Source organism: Pocillopora damicornis, chromosome 7, assembly GCF_964200805.1.
Source record: "Pocillopora damicornis chromosome 7, jaPocDami1.2, whole genome shotgun sequence".
Lineage (NCBI taxonomy): Eukaryota > Metazoa > Cnidaria > Anthozoa > Scleractinia > Pocilloporidae > Pocillopora > Pocillopora damicornis.
In genome coordinates, this window is record NC_142676.1 from 8,239,033 (window position 1) to 8,261,848 (window position 22,816).

At 38.9% G+C, this 22,816-nt stretch overlaps 3 protein-coding genes and 1 pseudogene across 5 annotated transcripts; 1 reads left to right on the forward strand and 3 right to left on the reverse strand.

The window, feature by feature from the left end:
- Window positions 1-467: 467 nt before the first annotated feature.
- Window positions 468-8,265, reverse strand: LOC149042369 (putative skeletal organic matrix protein 5). Of its 2 annotated transcripts, XM_089213015.1 has the most exons (7): window positions 7,688-8,265; window positions 6,305-6,582; window positions 5,990-6,104; window positions 4,825-4,950; window positions 4,296-4,327; window positions 2,529-2,654; window positions 468-2,312 (listed from the first exon to the last, which is right to left on the reverse strand). In XM_089213015.1, the coding sequence occupies exons 1-7, from the start codon at window positions 7,758-7,760 to the stop codon at window positions 1,794-1,796; spliced, it is 1,269 nt and encodes a 422-aa protein (XP_089069141.1). In that variant the 5' UTR covers window positions 7,761-8,265; the 3' UTR covers window positions 468-1,793. The 2 variants fall into 2 exon arrangements, with proteins under 2 accessions (XP_089069141.1, XP_089069140.1); XM_089213014.1 differs by lacking the exons at window positions 4,825-4,950; window positions 5,990-6,104; window positions 6,305-6,582; window positions 7,688-8,265 and having other exon boundaries at window positions 4,294-4,728.
- A 116-nt stretch (window positions 8,266-8,381) lies between these two features.
- LOC149042370 (uncharacterized) lies at window positions 8,382-10,947 on the forward strand (annotated as a pseudogene).
- A 1,415-nt stretch (window positions 10,948-12,362) lies between these two features.
- Window positions 12,363-13,226, reverse strand: LOC113682650 (putative skeletal organic matrix protein 5). The gene is made up of 2 exons (XM_027199815.2): window positions 13,071-13,226; window positions 12,363-12,986 (listed from the first exon to the last, which is right to left on the reverse strand). Exons 1-2 carry the CDS (start codon window positions 13,167-13,169, stop codon window positions 12,468-12,470), a joined length of 618 nt encoding a protein of 205 aa, XP_027055616.2. The 5' UTR covers window positions 13,170-13,226; the 3' UTR covers window positions 12,363-12,467.
- A 3,966-nt stretch (window positions 13,227-17,192) lies between these two features.
- On the reverse strand, window positions 17,193-21,955 carry LOC149042371 (putative skeletal organic matrix protein 5). 2 transcript variants are annotated; one of them, XM_089213004.1, is made up of 3 exons: window positions 21,927-21,955; window positions 17,904-18,030; window positions 17,193-17,819 (listed from the first exon to the last, which is right to left on the reverse strand). In XM_089213004.1, exons 2-3 carry the CDS (start codon window positions 18,000-18,002, stop codon window positions 17,301-17,303), a joined length of 618 nt encoding a protein of 205 aa, XP_089069130.1. In that variant the 5' UTR covers window positions 18,003-18,030; window positions 21,927-21,955; the 3' UTR covers window positions 17,193-17,300. The 2 variants fall into 2 exon arrangements, with proteins under 2 accessions (XP_089069130.1, XP_089069131.1); XM_089213005.1 differs by lacking the exons at window positions 17,904-18,030; window positions 21,927-21,955 and adding an exon at window positions 21,288-21,365.
- Window positions 21,956-22,816: the final 861 nt, after the last annotated feature.

The window sequence follows — 22,816 nt, forward strand, 5'->3', positions numbered from 1 at the left end:
TGGTGCAATATTATTTTCAGAATTATTATTAGTAGTAGTACTGTTATCTTCATATTCTATCATTAAATTTCGCACCAGCTTTGTTCTTGTTAGTGAATAATTGACTTACACATTCCGGTCGAAAATTTCCTTACACGTCGAAGCTCAAAAAAAAGGCATACCAAAAGTAATTGATTAACTTTTACGAAGCTTCTCGATGAGTCACTTAATAATCAATCGTACAGACATAACAGTGCTTAAAGTCTGAAAATCCGTTTCCATATTCTTAGGAAGAAACTAAACATAAAATATAAATGCTCCTGTTGTTTTCCTTGGCTTTCAGTAGTAGAACTAGGAGTGAGCAATTTTATCTCTCTCAGGCCCAAAATCGTCCTCCTCCCTCCCTGAAATAAATTGCTGAAAACTAGAGTACCTGGCGCATTTAACGACAAATCGTTATCAATATTTCAGAAACTTTTATTGTCATTATACAGGTGTACATCATATGACAAACTGGCATGACGAAAATACGAAAATATGAGGTTAACGTTGATCATGATCGAGATCATCAAACCATTGAGTTCAAAATGGTAGTTCAATATTTATCTATATACTAAACGATCGATTCTTTTTTCTATCCATTGACTACAACTTACTTCAAGGCTTAAATGTACATTCATTAACTAAAACATGATATTTTAAATTCCGTCTGGCCAGTGAACAATTGCGTCATATGGTTAGTCGGTCTAAGTGCAAATGCAGTTTGTTTATGTGCGTAAGATAAGGAAAGAGTACAGAAACTGGATTTTTAAATATTAAAACTAACAGTAAGAACAGATCAATAAAACCACTTAGTGTAGCTGCCTGTCAGATTTCAGATTTTAATTCAAAACAAATCTTCTGCTAAATCTATTGAGCAGTTCTAAGAAAATAGCTGAGCTGTTCTCACCGACAAAGAGCTGTATAACGACCGCACTCCTTAACTATTTCATTGCAGGACATCTGAGTATAGGGTCTCGTGGCTTTTACGGCTTACAGTTAAAAATGTTGCATTTTATGGGTAACGGCTACTCTCTTTCCAGTACGTTTTAAAGAAACATTTTTTACGGTTAACTCAGTATTTTAGGACTAGCCGTTAAAAAATGTCAATTTTCAAGCCTAAATGTGAAAATCTTTTTCATTTTTAAGGCTAATGGTTTATCCCCTGAAGACCCTCTGCTTAAGACTCTAAGAGAAGAGTTAACAATTTGTCTGTCTTCCTTGAACGTGGATGTTTCATTAAATTTCTTTACAGACAAGGGATTACTCACCGGCACCCAAATCGATCCAGAGCACACAAAGCGGAAGGACGGCGCAACGAAAGGATAATTGCTTGCATGTGGACGAAACCATTCACAAATAGGAACTGTTAGCTCCTGGTTAGTTTGCAGAACAGGCATAGTTTTTTCGCGTTTTTCAACCAAGCGAAAAAAAGCGCGAGGCAAGCACAAAAGGGACACGTGCGAGAAAAAAAATATGGGAGTCCTAATTTTCGTGCCCTTCCTTAACTGCGTGGCTTCTCTGTGCGAAATCGACGTATATTGAACATAAAATATGACTTCTTTGCCAATTTTCTACATCATTTACAAGACCCTGATTGGCTTCGCAAAAATTGAAAGACCTTTGACAACATTTCAAAAAGGTATGTTTTTGACAAATCCGACCAGAGGGCAATTTTTAACCCATTGTTTAATTACCTTTTAAGCTTTAGGGTACTACATTGTCTACTTCCAGGTGACCTCTCTTAAAACTTTGGGAAATTAACTTTGATCCTGTCATTGTACGAGGATGTACCCCACGGCTTTAATATGCTTGTTTCCATTATCTGGCGAATGCGTTGCCTCATTTCCACACGTGTTGGAGTCATCTTGTGTACCTCCTGTGCCAAAACCAATGTGAGAGTCACAGGAACCACAGTTATTCTCCTGGTTAGCAATGATGCCGATTCTTGCTTTAGATAGACGAGTGTCGTCTCCCACCGCATTGAATCCTTCCTTATTGCAGTAAGATTGCAAGGAGACTTGCGAGCCAATCAGCGACTTCCACATGTCACGACCCAGTGAGGTGTTGCGGTATTTCCCATCAGCGATAAGGGAGTGGAGAGAGTCGGCCTGCTGGTTGATGACAGTGAATCCGAGCTGATTGTCGATCTTCATACCGAGACAGATCTTGGAGAAGGATGTGGTCCAGTATGAAGGTAACTTTGTCTCTTGTAAGTCAAAGCCAGTCTTTCCTCCTGGGAGGTTATAAGCACTTCTGTTGCTCCAAAAATGGGAATCGTAATGAAATGTACTCTGAAATTAATGAAAAAAAATACAATTTTTATTTTCTTATTTTCAATAGGACATCAGTGAAAGTCTGTTTCAGGCTTCCACTCAGCGAAGACAAGTGAGCGACTTATGACGACTCGAAGTTTTTCAGGGAAAACCTGCAGATTTTGCCCATTCCCTTTGTCGCTTCTCTTCACCGTCGTGTATCAAAAGTGAATTTGTTCGCAGGCGAATCTTTACCTTATTGCCATTAATCTTCATGATCGGTGTCCATCCTCCATCTCCGCATCCAAAGTCTCCATGTGACAGAAAACAGATATTGGCTTTGAGTCTAAGAGCAGGGTAACCTCGCCACTCTTTTTCGACCTACGAAATAAAGAATCTTCTTAAAGGAAGAGACAGTTGAAACTTGATGAGGGCCATGGCCTCCATATACTAAGTAAATAACATGAGTTATTGTTTTTTTAGAGGGCACGGTAACGAATCTTGCAATCTGATTGGTTCTTTACCCGGTCAGTATTTTCCTATCTCTGCCCACGGGCCACGGTAACGCTTTCGTGAGTCGCTGAGTACATCCCAACTTTTGTTGTCATTTTTCATAAATATACCTCGTTTTCCGGCTGGGCAGCATTTTTAAGCAAACACGTTGGTCACTACTTCAAGCCGATAAATAACTTATGAATCCTCTCTTTTCTCTCTATCAAATCACTTTGGTTGACAGAAAAATATTGGTTTCAGAATGAATTTGTATAAACAACAGTGTCATTACGTTGGTTGACAAGCGGCCTAAAAACCGTCTGCAATTAATTTTAATCGTTCACAAAAAGTACCCAGAAAGTTGAAACGTGAGGTATTTGGTTACAGTTAAACTGAACGACGGAACTTTCATTCATTTAATATCTGAATTTTCTCGAGCAATTTGTTCATAGTGAAAGAGCGAGCGAAGTTTTAATTTAAGTTCTACAACAAGTATACGCTCCTGGTGAGTCCGTTGAATTCCGTTCAATTTGGACATTTGTACCTTAAATTGCACAACAGAAATTGAAGAAATTTATTGAGAAAAGGCCGCATTACATTCCCTTGCGTCTCGTTGGAGTGTGCCGTTCGAATTTAGTTTTTGTGAAGGAAAGATCAGAGTTAAACACGCCATTACAGCAAACAAACGAGCAAACTCTCACAACTTCAAAATAAAAAAATTGAATTTACTCACAATTACTTTCCTCGCCGTTTACTTAATGAACAGAGGTAAATCTTCGTACATGAATGAATGGTCGATGAGAGTGAATAATACTTTCCGTTAGATCATTAACTGATTTTGAAGAAAACATTGTCATGACAGTCCTTCCCAAACTAGTTCTGTTGGTTTTCAAATGTTCCTACGCTTTTTTTTTTCTTGCGCGCTCTCTAGTTGACAGGTGTCAGATTGTGACAGATACTTGTAAAAATAATGTTTAAAAGTTTGTTTCGAAGCCTTTAAATCACCTTTATCGTTACGGAAATGAAAATGTTTCGCTGAGGCATCTCTCTTAAATTTGCATCACCTCTATTTTAACTACCATTTACTCACTCAAAAATTGTTCAGTTTATGGAAGATCTTGCCGTATTTACGGCCATAAATCAATTCGGGTTCTTTCGGAAAGAATTTCGTCAAGTTTAAAAGCAATAAATATGTTATTTACCGGCTAAGGGTCGGTCCGTATGGTGAAAAACTGTGACCTCGGTCTTGAAAATGCTGCCCTCGGCCTACGGCCTCGGGCAGTATTTTCAAGACCTCGGTCACAGTTTTTCACCATACGGACCTCCCAGCCGGCAAACAACATATATGTACTTTTCGATGAGGCGATTCCTTCTAAGAGAGAAGCTAATGTGTAAGGTTATCATCAAGGTTGCTATGCATAGTGCAATATTATTTTCAGGATTATCATTAGAAGTAGCACCGTTATTTTCATATTCTTTCATCATATTCCGCTCTGGCTTTGTTCTTGTTAGTGAATAATTGACTTACACACTCCGGTCCAAAATTTCCTCACATGTCGAAGCTGAAAAAAATAACAGGCATGTCAACAGTTATAAACCCTTTAAGAAAAAAAGATGGGATAGCGTTTTCAAATGGAAAATTTACATGTGGAATAGGAAATACACAACGTTCTTGGTTACATGTGTGTTTTCGTAGCTTGCATTCTTAGCGGTTTGTGATGCGCGAGATGAGAATAAAAGCAGCGGAGCCGCGAATTTAAGCAGTATCCAAAACCTCTCGCGGCCTCACCGATTTTACTCAAGCCGCTCGACGCTTCAAATGCACACTGTAAGACTGCTATCTACGCAGGCAAGCGTTCCCATGTCCATCAAGAAGTTAGTGTGTTTTTAGTGTGAATTCTCAGAAGTTTCTACAAGGCATTTATAGAAGTTTGTATCGATTTACTATATATCTATATCTCGATATACATAATTATTACAAAACTTATTATTATAATAGTCTAAACAGAGAGAAACAGTACAAAAACTACCTTTAAAAATACAGCAGGAGAAATTTTACCCAAACGGCAGATATTTCCATCTCCATAGTACCCTGCTTTACACATACCGTTGTGCGATCCCTTAGTATTCTTGCACACAGCATCAGCACTGCAGTTCGTTTTCCCTGTAGCACACTCGTCGATATCTGAAAAGACTCTCCTTTAATTAGAACGTTAACGCTGCAATTAATTTTAAAACTAATGCAGATTTAAAACTAAAGTGTAAACATCAAATGGAGACCCACGTTGGACCTGATGTCGTGAGAGTCTTGCCATTTTCCTGCAGTTATCTTGGCCATGCAGGAGTACCATCAACCCATCTGGGTATGGATTATTGAGTGCGATTATAATATACCAGAACTAAACTTTTACAAGTACTTTCAGAAGTTGTCCCTCTTTCAACTTCACCATTTGTATAAAGTTTATTACTTTTAAAAGTACAAAGTTGTCCGCCGCTTTGCTTGATGATACCAATAAGGCAACATATATTTACATTTATCAGTATCTAGTTAATTATCATTAGACTCTGAAACAAGGCTCTGTTTTACCTTTGCAAGTCCGTCCATTCCCGGTAAATCCTGGTTTGCATTTGCAGCGATACGATCCCTCGATATTGTTGCACATAGCATCAGCACTGCACTTGGATGTTCCGTCAGCGCACTCGTTTATATCTGTAAAATTCATGGCAACCGATTCAATAGAAACACATGACCAATTTAATCATTTTATGGGTTGAAATGTGTGTGTTTAGTTTCCATTCCCTTGTTCGTTAAAATAAAATCAGGGCTTTGATCACGTTTACCTTTGCAACCATCTCTAGAATATCCAGGTTTATTTGAACAGTTATAGGAATCTTTGGTATTGTTGGAAACAGCATTTTTACCGCAGTCTTGTGTTCCTGTAGCACACTAATCGATATCTCAAAATATTCTTCCTTAATTAGAACGTCATCATTGGAGATGTAAAAATAAGATGTGAAAAACAAATTGAGACCTACGTGGGATACGACGTCATAGTCCTGCAATTTTGAAGCAGCTCTTTAGCAAAGGGTTAGTTAAGAGCTGCATGGTTATTGTGTGAGTTTATAAAAAAACCGAACCTTAACTTTTACAGGTGCCTTTAGAAGTTGTGTATAAAACTGTAGTGAACACGAGCTTACGACCGGTTAGACATGACAGGAGTTACCTTTCTTACACCTTGGACCTTTGAATCCAGTGGTACACAAACAGCGATATCCTTTGTTAGTAAAACCGCTTTGACAAGTAGAATTGTTATCGCAAGGGTTATCAACACAAGCGCTCTGAAGCGAAAATAATATCATACATTGAAACATGAATAAAATGGAAAACGAGCAGCATTTAAACCAACAATAATGATAATGCTAAAGATAGAAATATTGACAGTGATATTAGAATTCAAGCAACAATTACAACGATTACGACCGGAAACTAGTATTTTCTTTCACTTGAAATTAGCATTTGCTAATGATGCAACACCTACCTCAGCTGCATGATAAAAATAATCGTCTTTCATCTCCAGGTCGTGTTCGTGTCTTTCGTGAGTAACATCATTCAGTTCACATTTGTAGCCTCCATGACCACTCACTTGTTTATGAACATTAATGCTGACACATTCAGGCTCCATATAACACATGTTGTCACAAAAACTCATTGTCAGAACTTCAACGATGCGAATGACGTGGTTTATGAGACGTTTACCGTCAAATGCTTTTTCAGGGGTAAACTCCAACACGCGGCATTGGTCTGCGTCACAAAAGCCTTTAAGATTCATAAAAAAAACATGAAAGAAGGAAAGCACTAGAAAAAGAGATGGCCATAAGGGACGTCAAAATGATGATAACAATTGAAGATTTACTGATAGTTTCTCCGTTGGAATATATTCATTTCAATTCATCCATCATTTGCTTCCCTTTTTCATCTAGATGAATACCTTTCTAGATAAATTACAGACAATTATCCGTACTGCCATCCGCAGGAAACTTGCAGATGGCAATTAATTTCCACAAAAATGCACATATTTAAGTAAGAAGATTTTCCATTGAAAAAATTCCCCAAAAATAAACAGCAGTAAATTTTCTCAGTAACGAGGAAGTTCGCCGGTTTTGATTTGTATAGCGGACTAAATTGTTGAAGAAATCCATAAATGAACCAGATTAATGCACAAAGAACGTTTGCAAAGAGCTTGTCATTGCAGAAGATCTTTATTGCAAACCGTGTTCCTCTTCCGAAAAAAATTACTCCTCAAAAGCTACATATCTAACAGGAATCGCAAGTTTCTTGATCTTCCCTGACGTTGGGAGTTATTCACTGGAGAAAAATTTAACCACAACTGAGGCAAAAATCCAACTTTACCAGCGCAATAAACACAAAAACAACTCCAGCCGACACAAATAAGAAGACTGAGCGGCATAACAAAAGACTAAGAAGACAATAAAATTTACGAGTGTGAACTTTTTACATGTTCGAAAACAAAATACAAAAAAAAAATAATAAATTGATAAAGAAGTGATAGAGAGGTAAGAAATATTACAATATATCAACTTGGATGACGAGCTCGATAAAAGAAAGAATTAATTAAGAAAAAAGCCACAACAAAACAAAAAGGAGAAAAGAAAACCATACGCAGTTAAATTCACATAAAGGTACTCAAACAAACTGTCTGCGAAATTATCTTTTCATCACCAATAATTTATTTGGTTAAGAAGTTTAAGAAAGTGTTAAGCTATCTTTAAACATTTTTTCCATTGTGGAGATGAATAACAAAACTTCCTTAAAACATATAACATGCAGGTGTTAAACGGTTACTGTGACTATGAAGGACTAATGTCTCTTCTCTACATAAATGAGTAATGGTGAGGCTCACCTTGTGATGAAACATAAGCAAGTATCATGAAGCACGAAAGTAACAGAACAAAGATAAAAATCGACTTCTTCATCGCGCGGATCGCCAGGTTTCCGCGACCGACTTCTGGAATTATGCGCAAATTGATGCGAAAAACTTATTTGAATTGTTTTTGTTATGATAAATTTTTTTTTTTTTTTTTTTTTTAAACAATGAGACATGGGTGTTTCCTTACTGTTTTTCGTTTTAATTTGATATCTTTGACCCTTGTTCCAGCACGAAAACAATTCACTGGATGAAAATAAATTAACTTTCACGAAGCCTCTCGACGGGTCATCTAATAATCAATCGTTCGGACGTGACAGCGGTTTAAGTCTAAAAGTCGGTATTCATATTCTTAGCAAGAAGCTAAACAGAAAATATAAATGCTTCTGATGCTTTACTTGGCTTCATTGGTAGAAATAGGAGTGAGTAATTTTGCCCTTATTAGGCCCTTATTAGTACCTGGAGCATTTAACGGCAAATAGTAATAAATATTTCAGAAACTTTTTTTCACTTTTTCCACAAATGAGTATTTGCTAATGATGCAACACTTATGTCAGCTGGATTATCAAAGTAATGGTCCTTCTTATTTGTCTTTCTTCACTCACTTATCAAGATTAATTCTGACACAGTCAGGTTCCACAAACACATGCTGTCACAAAAATCCATTGACATGACTTCAAAGATGCGAATCACGTAGTTTATAAAACGTCTTCCATCAAATGCTTTTTCAGGCGTAAAATTTCAACATTTTATCAACATTGGTCTGCATGAAAAGAGTCTTAGAAATTTAGAAGGAAAAAAAATATATATACATATATATATAGGAAGTCTGTGTATTGATTTTTCCGTTTACAGTGCTTGATACGTAGAAGTAGTGCGCGATATATGTTGCGATAGTGGAAAAAAACAGAGAGACTATACTTTCATCCCTACAAGCCTGTTTCGTGAATGCGCACTAATCAGGGGATTTTATTGTTAAGAATATTCGTACCATCGTTTATATACTCTATAAATTTGCCTAAAGATGATACTTCAATTGTTACGCAGTAACGTTTTGTTTCTGTGGCGCCATGAGAATATTGTCCATACTGTTTTCTATATATTTCCTAAAGTGCTGACAAGGAGAATATGTTTAACAAACAAGAGCTTCTTTAGTTGGTGATTAGTTCCTATACTGTCATGACCTTGATGTGTGATACAGGGGTATCAGTTTAACATAACATCAGCGTCTATTTTTTCAAAGCGTTCAACAGATCTTTTGTGAGTCTCGCTGCTCGATAACCTATCCAGTACCTTTTCATGCTTGAAACAACTTCCGCGATTTGTTTATCGCGACTACCTGCATCGTCGAAGCATATAATGAATTAATTTTGCCGACAAAGAATAATGCTTTTAAAACAGGATAGAAATTAACCCTTTACACCCCAACATCAGTATTAATATTCTCCATACTGTTCTCTATATATTTCCTGAAGTCCTGACAAGGAGAATTTGTTTAACAATCAAGAGCTTCTTTAGTTGCTGATTATTTCCTTTATTCTCATGACCTTGATGTGTGATACAGGGGTGATATCGTGAAGAGAAATTAGATGCTAATCACTCTAAGGGGTTGAAGGGTTAAGTTCAAGCATTTGCCCTTCAACAAAGTTGTCTCAAGTCCTGAGATTTTCAACTTTTCATTCTAACATGAAAAACAAATCCATCTTTCCTGAAGATAAAATTTCTTAACCAAAATACCAAAAGAAAAAGTAAGCTGGTTCTCTGAATTAATTAACACTTTGCACCTAAACATAAATACTCGTGTTCTCCAAACTTTTCTGTTTACATTTCCTAGTGTTCTAACAATCCATATTTCGTCCAAGAGGCATCAAAACGGTATAGAGAAGTTGAAAAAGTCGAAATTGACCATAATCGAGGGATTCAGAAGAGAAGGAAGTTCAAAAAATAGCACGTTGCCGTGGAAGAATGAAGAAGTTGTCAGTGAGTTTTTGAAGGCAGATATCCCGATCGGTAAAATAGACTTGCTACGGTCTCTGTTGGAGAAGAACAGCTATCGACTCACTGGAAACTCCTATATAGGACAGTATGTTTCCATGACTTTGAAACAGGAAATTGAACGGATTAAACAAGAATCGGAAATGCCTGGCCAAGTTGGCATGGGACCTTTCAATCATTTTTGACGGCAACACCAGACAAGGGGAAGCAATTGCTATAATAGTTCGTTTTGTGGACAATAACTGGAACATCCAACGGCTTGTGAGAATTAATGTTTGCTCTAAGTCAGTTAATGCCAACAAACTAGCACAAGTTCTTAATCAGTACCTGTCTGTCGATTATGGGGTCAGAGCAAATTCCTTGCTAGCAGCCATGAGAGACGGTGCAAGCGTTAACCAAGCAGCACTGGACAGAATGGCATTTATATTCTCTAAGATGCTGAATGTCGTGTGCTTCTCTCATACACTGGTAGAGTTCGGAAGCCTTTGGATTAGAATGTTTCGCCATAGTTGTAAAGCCAAGCTGTTATAGAAGGATCTAACAGATAGTGGTCCAAATGGGAGGTGTATTATCAGTTGATGTTGGCAAACATTTTGTGAAAGCCACGTATTTTTTGGAAGGGGATGGTCCTTTGGTTTTTTCTTGTTACGAGAAACTAAGCGCCGTTTCCCAATTTTTTCAAACTTCTTGTTTCCCAAACGTCCGTGCAATTGCAACTGCAATTGCCAAGGAAGACCCATGTCAGAACGTAACGGCACCTAAAGGGAGTGCGAAGGCTTGTGTTGAGCCGGCAATTACGTGGTTTCTGAGAAAGTTCAATGTCAATCTTTATGATTTAGTGGTAGTATTCAAGGCTGCCAGACTATTCTGCCCCGTTAGGATCCAATGTTTTAAGCCCACATATGCATTAGTAAAGTCCCTGAGAGCATTTGGATAGTGATACTACTATCGACGGTCTCAAAGCTGAGCTTCCTGCCTATTTGGCTGCCGCTGAAGATGTTGTTATCCCGACAGAAGAGAAGAAAGTCGAATGGTGGTGTGGGAACGAGGAGCAACTTCCTCGTTGGGCTTCCACAGTGAAGCAAGTTCTCCTTGTCCAACCATCATCTGCTACGGCAGAAAGAGTATTTTCAATACTAAAGGCGTCCTTCAACGAGCAACGGAATTGTGCTCTTGTTGGCTACCTCCAAGCCAGCGTCATGTCTCAGTACAACAAGCTAAGGACTTCGAACATTAATTAACTGTTAATCACTGGACAAGTTTTTACTGTATCAGAAGTTTTATAAACAAACGATTTAACACTGTTAACTTTAATCAGTTGCTGATACACACATGATGCCTGAGTTTCTGCGTTTTGCTTGAAATTAAACAAAGCATTTTCTGAAACCAAAGTAGCATTATTTTGAGAATCGAGCATAATTTGAGCATTTTTTTTTTGGCGTAGAGCGGAATTTCTAGGAGCATACAATGCCAGTTTTAGTAGCATAATCAGGAAAGGCCTATACATGGGTAAATTCTGATAAATCATATTGTAAAAACAGGAACACTGCATCCAAACCTTCCACATCATCATCATCATCATTTCGGTTTTGATTGCTATTAAATCAAATAAATGTTGCAAAGGAGAGCTTAAACGGTTCAACCATTTCAAAGCCATTTTACTAACAAAATTTGTTTTTAAAGGTAGTGTTTATTGCAATTTTGGATTTCCGTTTCTTTTTTGTATCAGCAGACGTCCGCGTCTGCGAAAAGAGACAACTGAAAAGGTGTGAGGAGACACCATCCCATGAACAGTTTGGCCTAAGAGTGGTGTTAATGTAACCTTTGTTTCCCTAGGATCGTAAAATCCAAAAGTCGCGAGCTAAAAGTGTAACTAAAGACATAAAAAGATAGTTTGGTGGGGCACTCTTCTTCATCGTGCTTTAAAATGGTCGTTACTTCCTGTTATATCTTCCAATCTGAACTTTAAACCAAATGGGACCGATTTACGAGGCTCGAGTAGAAAAGTCAATGACATCACGAGATGAGATCGTACCGATCCTTTTCGGCCAATTTTTCGAATTTAACGAAGAATATCTGTCATGACTTCCGGAAATATTCCGGAAAGAAGTCCGTTCGAATGGTGAGCTAATAATCATCTTGTTAATATTAGTATCGTATTTAACTTAGACAATGACGTCTGGAACAAATGGTACCCAAAAATTCGGTCATTCTGGTGAAAGCGAGAAAGGCAAGCAATACTTCGGGAGGGTATTACTTTTGCATTCTGTTAGTTCTCATATCTGAGCTAATTATTGACTAGAAAAATCGTTAACGCCCGTGGGTTCCTAGTTACTTTGTAGACCTGGCGTTCTTTTTCATGTTTTTCACTCGAGCGGAAAGATGCGCGAGGCGAGCGTAAAGAACAATACGTGCGGGAAAGAAAAAACAAAAAGAACATAAAAGAAGTCACATTTTCTGTGCTTCTTCTTTTCTATGTTACACTCCTTTGATTCCCTCGCACTTAACGACGTGGTCGTATCATAAACATCGAATATGGCTTCTTTGCCAATATTTACCTCGTCAACAAATCCTGAATTGTCTTTGCACAAATGAAATGCTTTGAATTTCAATGAAAAATTATACTAGAGACAAGCCTTAACAAAGAAGAATATAAGGTTAAACTCAGTGCTTTATTAGCCTTTAAGTTTTAGGACACGACATTTTCTTCTTCATGATAGCTTCTCGGCTTAAAATTTGGGAAGTTGGATTGTGTCCCCTGTCACTGTACCAGGATGTACCCCATGGCTTTGATGTGCTTGTTTCCATTATCTGGCGAGTGCGTTGCCTCATTTCCGCAGGTGTTGGAATCATCTTGTAGACCTCCTGTGCCAAAACCAATTCGGGAGTCACAGGAACCACAGTGATTCTGCTGGTTAGCGGTGATGCCGATTCTTGCTTTGGATAGACGAGGGTCGCTTCCCACTGCATTGAATCCTTCCTTATTGCAGTTGGGCTGCAAGGAGGCCCGTGAACCAATCAGCCACTTCCACGTGTTACGACCCAGTGAGGTAGCGCGGTATTTCCCATCAGCGATCAGTGAGAACAGTGAGTTGGCGTGCCTGTTGATGACAATGAACCTGAGCTGATGACCAGTCTTCATACCGAGGCAGATCTTGGAGAAGGGTGTGTTCCAATAGGTCGGTAACTTGGTCTCTTGTGAGTCAAAGCCAGTCTTGACTCCAGCAAAGTTATAACCATTTCTGTTGCTCCAGAAATGGGAATCGTAATGGAAGGTTCTCTGAAAAAAAAGAATTGCATTTTTTATTTGCCCTCGTTAATTTCAGCGATATGGAGAGTTTTATAAAAGAAGGAGGTAGTTAACCTTCACATCATCAATCTTCATGGCCAGCGTCCATCCCCCATCCTCACATCCAAAGTTTCCCATGTGACAGAAAACAGGGATCTTTTGGGAACCAAACATTAGCGGGTATGGCTTGGCTTCGTCTCGACCTTATGTAAAAAGAGGAAGTCAAAAATACTGAGTCAGTCTGTATGCAAACGTAACGTCCTCATATCTACCACAATGGAATGTAAATATGCATCAAGTTAGTGATTTGGAATCTTGCAATCAAAACAGATTGCTCTATACTTACTTTGCCGTGTCGAACTGTTCCTTGCAAGAGGAGAAGTGACCGGCTGTGAGACAAATAAGACCGCCATTTTAAGATCTGAGCGTGTTGAGAATAATTGAAATATGAAAACATTAAATACCATATCCCAATATCATCGAAAATGTACCTGAAGGCTTTCGAGGCAAAGCGTCCTTAACCAGCGCAATAAGATTGTCCACTTTCGTTTCTAGAGTCTTAATGGCGGTACATGACTGTTGTCTGGCGTCGCTTAAAACAGGGAACACCGCAAGGATATTTGCGATGAAATGAACTGCAAACAGCAAGCCCATTTTGAGAATTGATTGACTTTGGAAAATATTTTCTGTGCTGCTCAACCTGTCAATAACTGATTATGATGATTTTGCTTCGTAATTGTAAGTTATCATCGTCAAACACAACTAGAATTTTCTTGCTCGCACTCAGCGACATCCAATAGACAGGTTCCAAGTTGAAGATTATTTTTAAGTTAATTCACTGGGCTTTGAAATATACTTTGAAAATCTGCTCACAGTATAGCTGTCTATCTGATGAAAAATCGTTGAACGGCCGATTTTTGAGCGGTGATAATGCAATTTAATAAATTCAAACTAATTTTCTGTTTATCTTAAGGAATTGACTACATGATTTTTGCATGCATGCATGCCCACATATTCAACGAAGACACTGATTGTTTTGTCTTTGGTCCATATATTTTGATATAAATGAGTAAAACGGTAAAGACGGTGATGGGCTTATCGAGGGCTGTGCTTTTGGCAACCGGAATGTTACATTCACTAGTTTCGCATTTTCCCGGTCAATGAATAAAGTGAGATATTGCCATTTAACGGAGTTGTATAAATACATAAAGTGGCTGGGTTTCCAGGGATACTGGGGTTTTGCGTCGGTGGGATATTACACGATAGTTTGGTTCTTTCAGCTAAGTTGATAATCTAATTTGGCAACTGTAAACATCATCTAAAGTTTATATTTCGATTGTTAGCCCTTGTTCAGAGCGAAAGCTCGAAAGCTCTGTTCAAGGGCTACGCTCGAATATTAACAACTCAGTAAACAAAACCAAATTATCTCGTATAAATTAAAGCTTTACACAAAATCAAAAAGATATCAGATCACTCTATGTTGACATTCTGCCTTGGTTCAACATAAAACATTTGTTGGGCTAATACAGATTTAAAACGGGAAACTGAAACCTTAATTCCGGGACCAACTTGAGGACCAGCTTCAACCTCCTCAGTCCTTATAAACTTTGTTTACAAATGTTGATAATACAAGCTTAGGCAGCATCTAAATAAAGTGACCGGGGCTGTTTAACATGACTATAACTTCTGTACATTTACAGCCTTTATGGCCTTCAATACTTCGTTTGTGGATCGTGCTGCTCGATAAGCGTTACAGTTGCTTTCCATGTTTGAAACAACTTGTGGGAGATCATTTGTCTGTCATGACTGTCTGCACTCTCAAAGCACAATAACAAGGTTGCCCCAAACTCTGAAGATTTTTTAACTTTTTACTCTAATATAAGAAACAAATTCTCCTTCCCTGAAAATTAAATCTGTTCAAGATTAGGCCAGAGCACAGAAAGAACACGTAAACAGTTTCTCTGAATCCATTAAGTGAAATGTCAATCAAATAAGTGTTTCCTACGTGAAACCGATTGAAAGTGTTTCAAGGTGTTTCAGAGTAAATTCAGTTTACATCCGATTTTGCTAATTGAGTGGTCTCCTTTTCGCGTATCTGGAGGTTTCGCCCCACTACTACCGGTAACCTTCCAAGTTCAGGCAGACCTTGGAATTTGATGCAAACCGCATAAATTATAGTAGTCTCAAAGCAGATAAAGATCAAAATTATGTAGTGGCCTAGCATCACCATCCTGTTTCAGGCGTTCTGTCAGGAAAACGAAGTGCTATACTAAACCACCCTAGAGTGGTGGAGGAGTGAAAAAAAATACGAGGGAGATTTTGGGTCGAGTGCGTAAGTTCCAGTAGGTTGGTAATGACCCAAGCTTCCCTCGCTCCTATAGCGCCGTTTGCCATTTGGAACTGGCTAAGTATGACTCATGCGGTAGTCGTGCGTCAAGTAACACGCCTAAGAATTTGCAGGTACATCAACACTTTTATTGAGATTACGCAATTGTAAATAAATTATTTCAAATATGTTAATTTTACAGTTAAATACGGTTCAGCCAACAAGAATAAAGTTGTTGTACAAGTATAAATTCTGATTAATCATATTGTGAAAACTGGAACACTTAGAGCTTAAACGGTTCAATCATTTCAAAGCCATTTTACTTACAAAATTTATTTTGTGGTCAGCACCCTGCGTTTATTAAGATTGAACCCTCTGTGATCCAAAGGCTGCATCAAGCCAACACTTCCAGAGGTTTAATTATACATTCGATTGCAGTCGTAATCAAAAGAGCAGAGCGATATGATCGGGTGAAAATCAAAACAAAGAAACGGAAGAAAAATATCGTTATCTCTCACAACTCCGTCGCTTAGGTTCTAGTGAAATCCTATCGAATTGTCGGAGTCGTAACCGGGAGACTGTTAGGAAGGGCCTGAGAACTGCCATTGGAGTTTACCCCAGATAGGAAAGGAAAGAAAGAGTAATAGTTTTCAATCATGCTTTCATAATATAACAATTGCTTAATTGAAAATTTCCAGATAAGTTTGTTCATTTAATTGCTACAGTTCCCAAAAGACTGAAGAAAGGCAAAAAATGGTTGTACGGGATCTAATAGGTTGTGATAGATAAAATTACCATCCTTTTGAAACAAGGTCATGAAATTGCCAAATTTGGTGGCCTGCCGAGGATAAGGATACCAATGGTTAACTTTCATCATGCTAGTTATATGATGAAATAGTGCAATTTTGGATTTTCGTTTCCTTTTTTTTCAGCACACGTGTGCGTCTGCAAAAAAGAGACAACTGACACCATCCCATGAACAGTTTGGCTTAAGAGTGGTGTTGGTGTAACTTTTGTTTCCCTAGAATCATAAAGTCCGAAAATCGCGAGCTAAACGTGTAATTACAGACAGAAAAAGATAGTTTTGTGTGGCATTCTTCTTCATCGTTTTTTTTAAATGTCCGTTACTTCCTGATTTTATCTCTTCCCCATGATCTGAACTTTAAACCAACCAGGACCGATTTATGTGGCTCGAGTAAAAAAGCCAGTGACATCACGAGATGAGATCGTACAGATCTTTTTAGGCCAATTTTTCGAATTTAACGGAAGATATGTGAAATTGTGGTTTAGGACGTCATGACCTCGGGAAATATCCCGGCAAGAGCTTCGTTCGAATGGTGAGCTAATAATCATCTTGTTAATATGTACGTTCATATTTAACACAAAGACTGACGTCTCGAACATATAATACATAAAAATTCTGTCATTCTGGTGAAAGCGAGAAAGGTAAGCAATACTTCAAAAGGGTATTACTTTTGTATTCTGTTAATTCTCACATCTGAGCTAATTATTTTCTATAAAAATCGTTAACGCCCGTGGCCTCGTAGTTACTTTGAACCGGCGACATTTTTCATGTTTTTCGCTAAAGCAGAAAGATGCGCGAGGTGAGCGTAAAGAACAACACGAGCGATTTAAAAAAAAAAAAAAAAAAAAGGAAGTCACATTTTCTGTGCTTCTTCTTTTCTGTGTTACACTCCCTTGATTCGCTCACCGCTCACACTTAATGACGTGGACGTATTACAAACATCGAATATGGCTTCTTTGCCAAGATTTACTTCGTAGAAAAATCCTGAATTAGCCTTGCGCAAATGGAATGCTTTGAATTTCATTGAAAAAATTATACTAGAGACAAAGCTAACCAGAGGAGAATATAAGGTTAAACCTATTGCTTTATTAGCCTTTAAGCTTTAGGACACGACATTTTCTTCTTCATGATGGCTTCTCGGCTCAAAATGTGGGAAGTTGGATTGTGTCCCCTGTCACTGTACCAGGATGTACCCCATGGCTTTGATGTGCTTGTTTCCATTATCTGGCGAGTGCGTTGCCTCATTTCCACACGTGTTAGAATCATTAAATAGACCTCCGGTGCCAAAACCAATTCGGGAGTTACAGGAACCACAGTCATTCTGCTGGTTAGCAGTGATGCCGATTCTTGCTTTGGAATAACGAGGGTTGCTTCCCACTGCATTGAATCCTTCCTTACTGCAGTTGCGCTGCAGGGAGGCCGGGGAACCAATCAGCCACTTCCACGTGTTACGACCCAATGAGGTGGCACGGTATTTCCCATCAGCGATCAGTGAGAACAGTGAGTTGGCGTGCCTGTTGATGACAATGAACCTGAGCTGATGACCAATCTTCATACCGAGGCAGATCTTGGAGAAGGGTGTGCTCCAGTAGGTTGGTAACTTGGTCTCTTGTGAGTCAAAGCCAGTCTTGCCTCCAGCAAAGTTATAACCATTTCTGTTGCTCCAGAATTGGGAATCGTAATGGAAAGTTCTCTGAAAGACAAGAATTACTTTTTTGATTTGCCTATGTTCATTTCAGTGATATCAAGAGTTTCGCAAAGGAGACAGGGAGTTAACCTGCGTGCCGGCAATCTTCATGGCCAGCGTCCATCCTCCATCCCCACATCCAGAATTATTCATGTGACAGAAAACAGGAATCGTTTGTGAACCAAACATCAGCGGGTATACTTGGCTTCGTCGCGACCTTAAAGAAAAAGAGGAATTAAAAAAGATTGAATCAGCTTATGGGTAGCCATTTGTGCCAAAATATCCATCGCTAGTAACAAACTCAATTGTTAGTGCTAAAATATCAATCTCTAGTGATAAACTCAATTATTCGTGCTAAAACATCAATCGCTAGTGATAAAACTCAATTGTTAGTGCTAGAATCGACTTGTCATCGATTTTAACTTGAACCAGTCTCCCGCTTGTTAAGCATAGATGAATCAATCAAATCTTGCTTACTTTCTTGAAATCTGATAAGGGATAGAGAGACCAGCACGGACTCCCCATGTGGCTTTTGTAGTCGCGTCCCATAATCGCCATCAAATTATGTTTCTACTTTCACAGGCGTGTCCTTAAGGGATACTCCCTTTTTTTTACGAGATGATTGGATGTTTTGAAAACTTGTTTTCTGTAAGGGTACATATGAATGTTGTGCCGCGTAGCACTGGGAACACAAATGGTGAAACAGAGAATTAACTCTGAAGTGTAAATTAAAGTGCTATTTAAACCCATGAATAACCCACAGGGCGTTAGCCCTAATAAAGGGAAACAGGGAACCACACGAGGCAAAGAAAAAATCTTTTGACCTCGGTGGGAATCGAACCCACGACCTCCGGATTAGATCTACCGTTACTCTGCCGACTGAGCTACGAGGTCGCACAGAGAAAGTCGGGGACGATTTAGGATGGTGAATCGCGGCGAAGAGAAAGTAAGGGTACATATGAATGTTGTGCCGCGTAGCACTGGGAACACAAATGGTGAAACAGAGAATTAACTCTGAAGTGTAAATTAAAGTGCTATTTAAACCCATGAATAACCCACAGGGCGTTAGTTTAATTTACACTTCAGAGTTAATTCTCTGTTTCACCATTTGTGTTCCCAGTGCTACGCGGCACAACATTCATATGTACCCTTACTTTCTCTTCGCCGCGATTCACCATCCTAAATCGTCCCCGACTTTCTCTGTGCGACCTCTTAGCTCAGTCGGCAGAGTAACGGTAGATCTAATCCGGAGGTCGTGGGTTCGATTCCCACCGAGGTCAAAAGATTTTTTCTTTGCCTCGTGTGGTTCCCTGTTTCCCTTTATTAGGGCTAACGCCCTGTGGGTTATTCATGGGTTTAAATAGCACTTTAATTTACACTTCAGAGTTAATTCTCTGTTTCACCATTTGTGTTCCCAGTGCTACGCGGCACAACATTCATATGTACCCTTACTTTCTCTTCGCCGCGATTCACCATCCTAAATCGTCCCCGACTTTCTCTGTGCGACCTCGTAGCTCAGTCGGCAGAGTAACGGTAGATCTAATCCGGAGGTCGTGGGTTCGATTCCCACCGAGGTCAAAAGATTTTTTCTTTGCCTCGTGTGGTTCCCTGTTTCCTTTTATTAGGGCTAACGCCCTGTGGGTTATTCATGGGTTTAAATAGCACTTTAATTTACACTTCAGAGTTAATTCTCTGTTTCACCATTTGTTTTCAGTAAGAGCTGATTGCGTATTACACTCCAATGCTCCATCAGTATTTGTAGTATCTGTAAGTTTTTAACTGCCTGGTGGTACGTTGTGATAAAAGACAATTAAGTGGAAGAGGGGGGTGGGGAAACAGGGGGGTCAGAGTCTCCTGCTTCCCCCTACAATGTTCTCCCACCTCCCGTACTTTTATGCCACTTTAACTCCCGACTCTCACCCTTCATTGTCTTGCTCCCGTCTTCAGGTTAATCAAGAGGATCAAAAACCCCGGTTTAATTTTCAAACTATGCCAAAACTTAACATTCTTGTTCATTTTCTGGCCTTTGGTGGATATTAAATGGAAATTTCAAAACTTTAATAGATGAGTGTTTTTGACTAAATAATACCCAGTAATAAACAACAAACTACCGCCTTCTTTATTTCTGCTCCCGCTTCCCGCCCTCATATAGATCCTGCTTCCCGCCCCTTGTTCTCCCGCCTCCTGCCCTCTCCCGCCCCCTGTCCCCCTCCACAATAAACGTTGGTGACCTTTTAGCTTTTGTGTACGTGCAAGAAACGATTGTCTAGAGGCAAAGCTGACCCCTGACAGAGACCATTCCATGATGTTTTCTGGGTACCTTCTCGCTTTGAGGCCTTGTTTGAATTTCAAAAGGTCCTCCTCAAATGTTTCTTTCGAAGAGTTAGTTCCAGGCCATGTTATTGCCTCGCCTTTCTTGATACCGTATTTTACGTCTGGTCGCTAGCACGAGGCAAGGTATGCAAATTTAAAAAAAGGCTCGGTCAGCGAGAGAAAGAGAAAACAAAACGTCATCTATACAACATTTCCATTCTCTATGCTTAGTTTCGCTTTGTTGGATTAATTTCGCTTCAGTTAACGCCATGAAAATATTAGCGAATGACACTGCCATTTTCGTACCCACAGCGGTTCTATGTGTTTGGAGGAAGTTCTCCTAATTGAATTAAAACGAATTTTCTCTAAGTATTAATCCAAAAATTTCCCTGAGGTAGTGCGTTGGGATCGGTGCTTTATGGTTTTGGAACTTTCGTATGCTTCACACACTATCTTCGTTCCTTCTTCTTGAGGTATATTTGTTTACAAGCTAGAAAAGTCCATCGATACTAGAACTGTTAAATCCTTCCGTTTGGATTTTTCCTTATACCCAATGTCACGCGACCAGTTTTCCATATTTGGATTTGACCATGTGGTTGAAGTTTTTGGCAGATCTTGTCTCACTAATATTGTCTTGTTTTCTGGACCTTGGACTAATACATCAAAGCTGGCGACGAGGATGGGATCTTTTTTTGGCCAAGCACAAGCGGTAAACACGAATCACGTCTGAAGTTGACGAAGGCACGACAGGAAATGCCGAACGAAGCGTCGAACGTCAACACGAGTCAAGCCATCGGAAAAGTGACAAAGTAGGTTGTGGGAACGGACTGGGAGTTATACACCGAACAGCTGGGTTTTTATTTTCTCGCAAATGGAGTCACGGAGGCTAAAACGAAGGAGGCCGTACTTTTAGCAAATATTTCAGTAGAAACTTACCAGCTGGCGAAGAATTTAGTGGCCCCAACGTAACTGAAGGATGACGCCATTATGTATACTGTCGTAGGGAAGCGGATACAGAAGGAACTCAAACCTGAAAGGTCAGCGACTCTTGACAACCGTTGACGTTTTTCAGGGAAACAGCCGCAGATTTTTCTAATCCCCTTTCTCGTTTATCCCACTGTCCTGTATCAACACTGAATTTCTTCGCGGATAAATTGCTACCTTATTGCGATTAGTCTTCATGATCGGCGTCCACCCTTCATCTCCGCATCCAAAGTCTCCCATTTGAGAGAAAACAGACATTGGCTTTGAGTCTAATGCCCCATTCACACCAAAGCTTAAACATGTTTAAAAGTTGTTTTGTTAAACACAGTTTAATTTTTTTTTCTTCATAGAAACTATTTAGCCGAATATTTTTGACTTGAATGTAGCACATTGGAAATGCAAGTTAGCAAGTACTTGAATCCAAGGGAAAATCAAGTTTTTCAGTTCTCTGTTTATAATTTTCATTCAATGAAAACCAGTTTAACAAAACATGTTTTGCTGGTGTGAATGGGGTATAAGTGCAGGGTTACCTCGCCACTATTTTTCGATCTACTAAATAAAGAATCTTCCTAAATAGAGAGATTCAGTTGAAACTTGATGAGGGCCATGGCTTCCATATATTTAGTAAATGACACAAAGTACTTTTCGATGGGGCGAAAGTTTTCAAGATGGAGGCTAGTGTGCAAGTTTATTATGAAGGTTGCTATGCTTAGCGCAGTATCATTTTCAGAATTATCATTTTTAGAACTACTGTTATTTTCATATTCTCTCATTAAATTCCGCGCCGGTTTTGTTCTTAGTGAATAATTGACTTACACATTCCGGTCGAAAATTTCCTTACAAGTCGAACCTGAAAAAAAGAAAAGGCATATCAACAGTGATAAACCCTTTAGGAAAAAAAGATGGGATGAAGTTTTGAAATGCTCTCAAAGGGAAAATTTACGCGTGGAATAGGAAATACACAACGTTCTTGGTCACTCGTGTTTTCGTAACTTGAATTGTTAGCGGTATCTAATGCGCTAGATATGAGAATAAAGCAGCGAAGCCGCGAATTTACCCAGCTTAAGAAATACAGCAGGTAAAATGTTACCCGAACGGCAGATATTTCCATCTCCATAGTATCCTTGTTTGCATGTACAGTTGTACGATCCCTTAGTATTGTTACACACAGCATCAGCACTGCAGTTCTGTCTTCCTGTAGCACATTCGTTGATATCTGAAAAGACTCTCCTTTAATTAGAACGTCGTCACTGCATAAATTTTTAAACTAATGCTGATTTAAAGATAAAGTGCAAACAACAAGTGGAGACCCACGTTTGATCCGATGTCTTGAGAGCTTTGCAATTTTGTCGCAGTTCTCTCGAACATGCAAAAGTACCATCAATCCATTAAGGAACTGATTATTGAGCACGATTATAATACACTTTTAATTTACTTCTGTAAAATATAAGTTAACCGATTCAATATGAAAACCTCCCCCCCCCCTCTTTTTTTAACACCAAGAAATGGAGTTGATAACTTTCGTACTTCAGGATGATTCTAATCTGTTATTTCTCTTTAATTGGCGACCAATAACTTTTTTTTTTTATATTACGGTATAATCTAGCCGACAGAAAAACACTACAATTTCACTAACTCTACCACTGTATTAAACCCTATGACTAATTTGAACGTTTTTAGGGTTGAAGTTTGCTTCTTTAGTTTTC

Coding starts and splice junctions, on each gene's coding strand:
- LOC149042369 (XM_089213015.1), bottom strand. CDS start 7,760: ATGAAGAAGTCGATTTTTATCTTTGTTCTGTTACTTTCGTGCTTCATG. Junction 2,655..4,295: donor AGGAAATTTTGGACCGGAGT/GTGTAAGTCAAT, acceptor TTTATTTCGTAG/GTCGAAAAAGAGTGGCGAGG. Junction 2,313..2,528: donor TGAAGATTAATGGCAATAAG/GTAAAGATTCGC, acceptor CATTAATTTCAG/AGTACATTTCATTACGATTC.
- LOC113682650 (XM_027199815.2), bottom strand. CDS start 13,169: ATGTTTGGTTCCCAAAAGATCCCTGTTTTCTGTCACATGGGAAACTTT. Junction 12,987..13,070: donor TGAAGATTGATGATGTGAAG/GTTAACTACCTC, acceptor CTTTTTTTTCAG/AGAACCTTCCATTACGATTC.
- LOC149042371 (XM_089213004.1), bottom strand. CDS start 18,002: ATGTTTGGTTCACAAACGATTCCTGTTTTCTGTCACATGAATAATTCT. Junction 17,820..17,903: donor TGAAGATTGCCGGCACGCAG/GTTAACTCCCTG, acceptor CTTGTCTTTCAG/AGAACTTTCCATTACGATTC.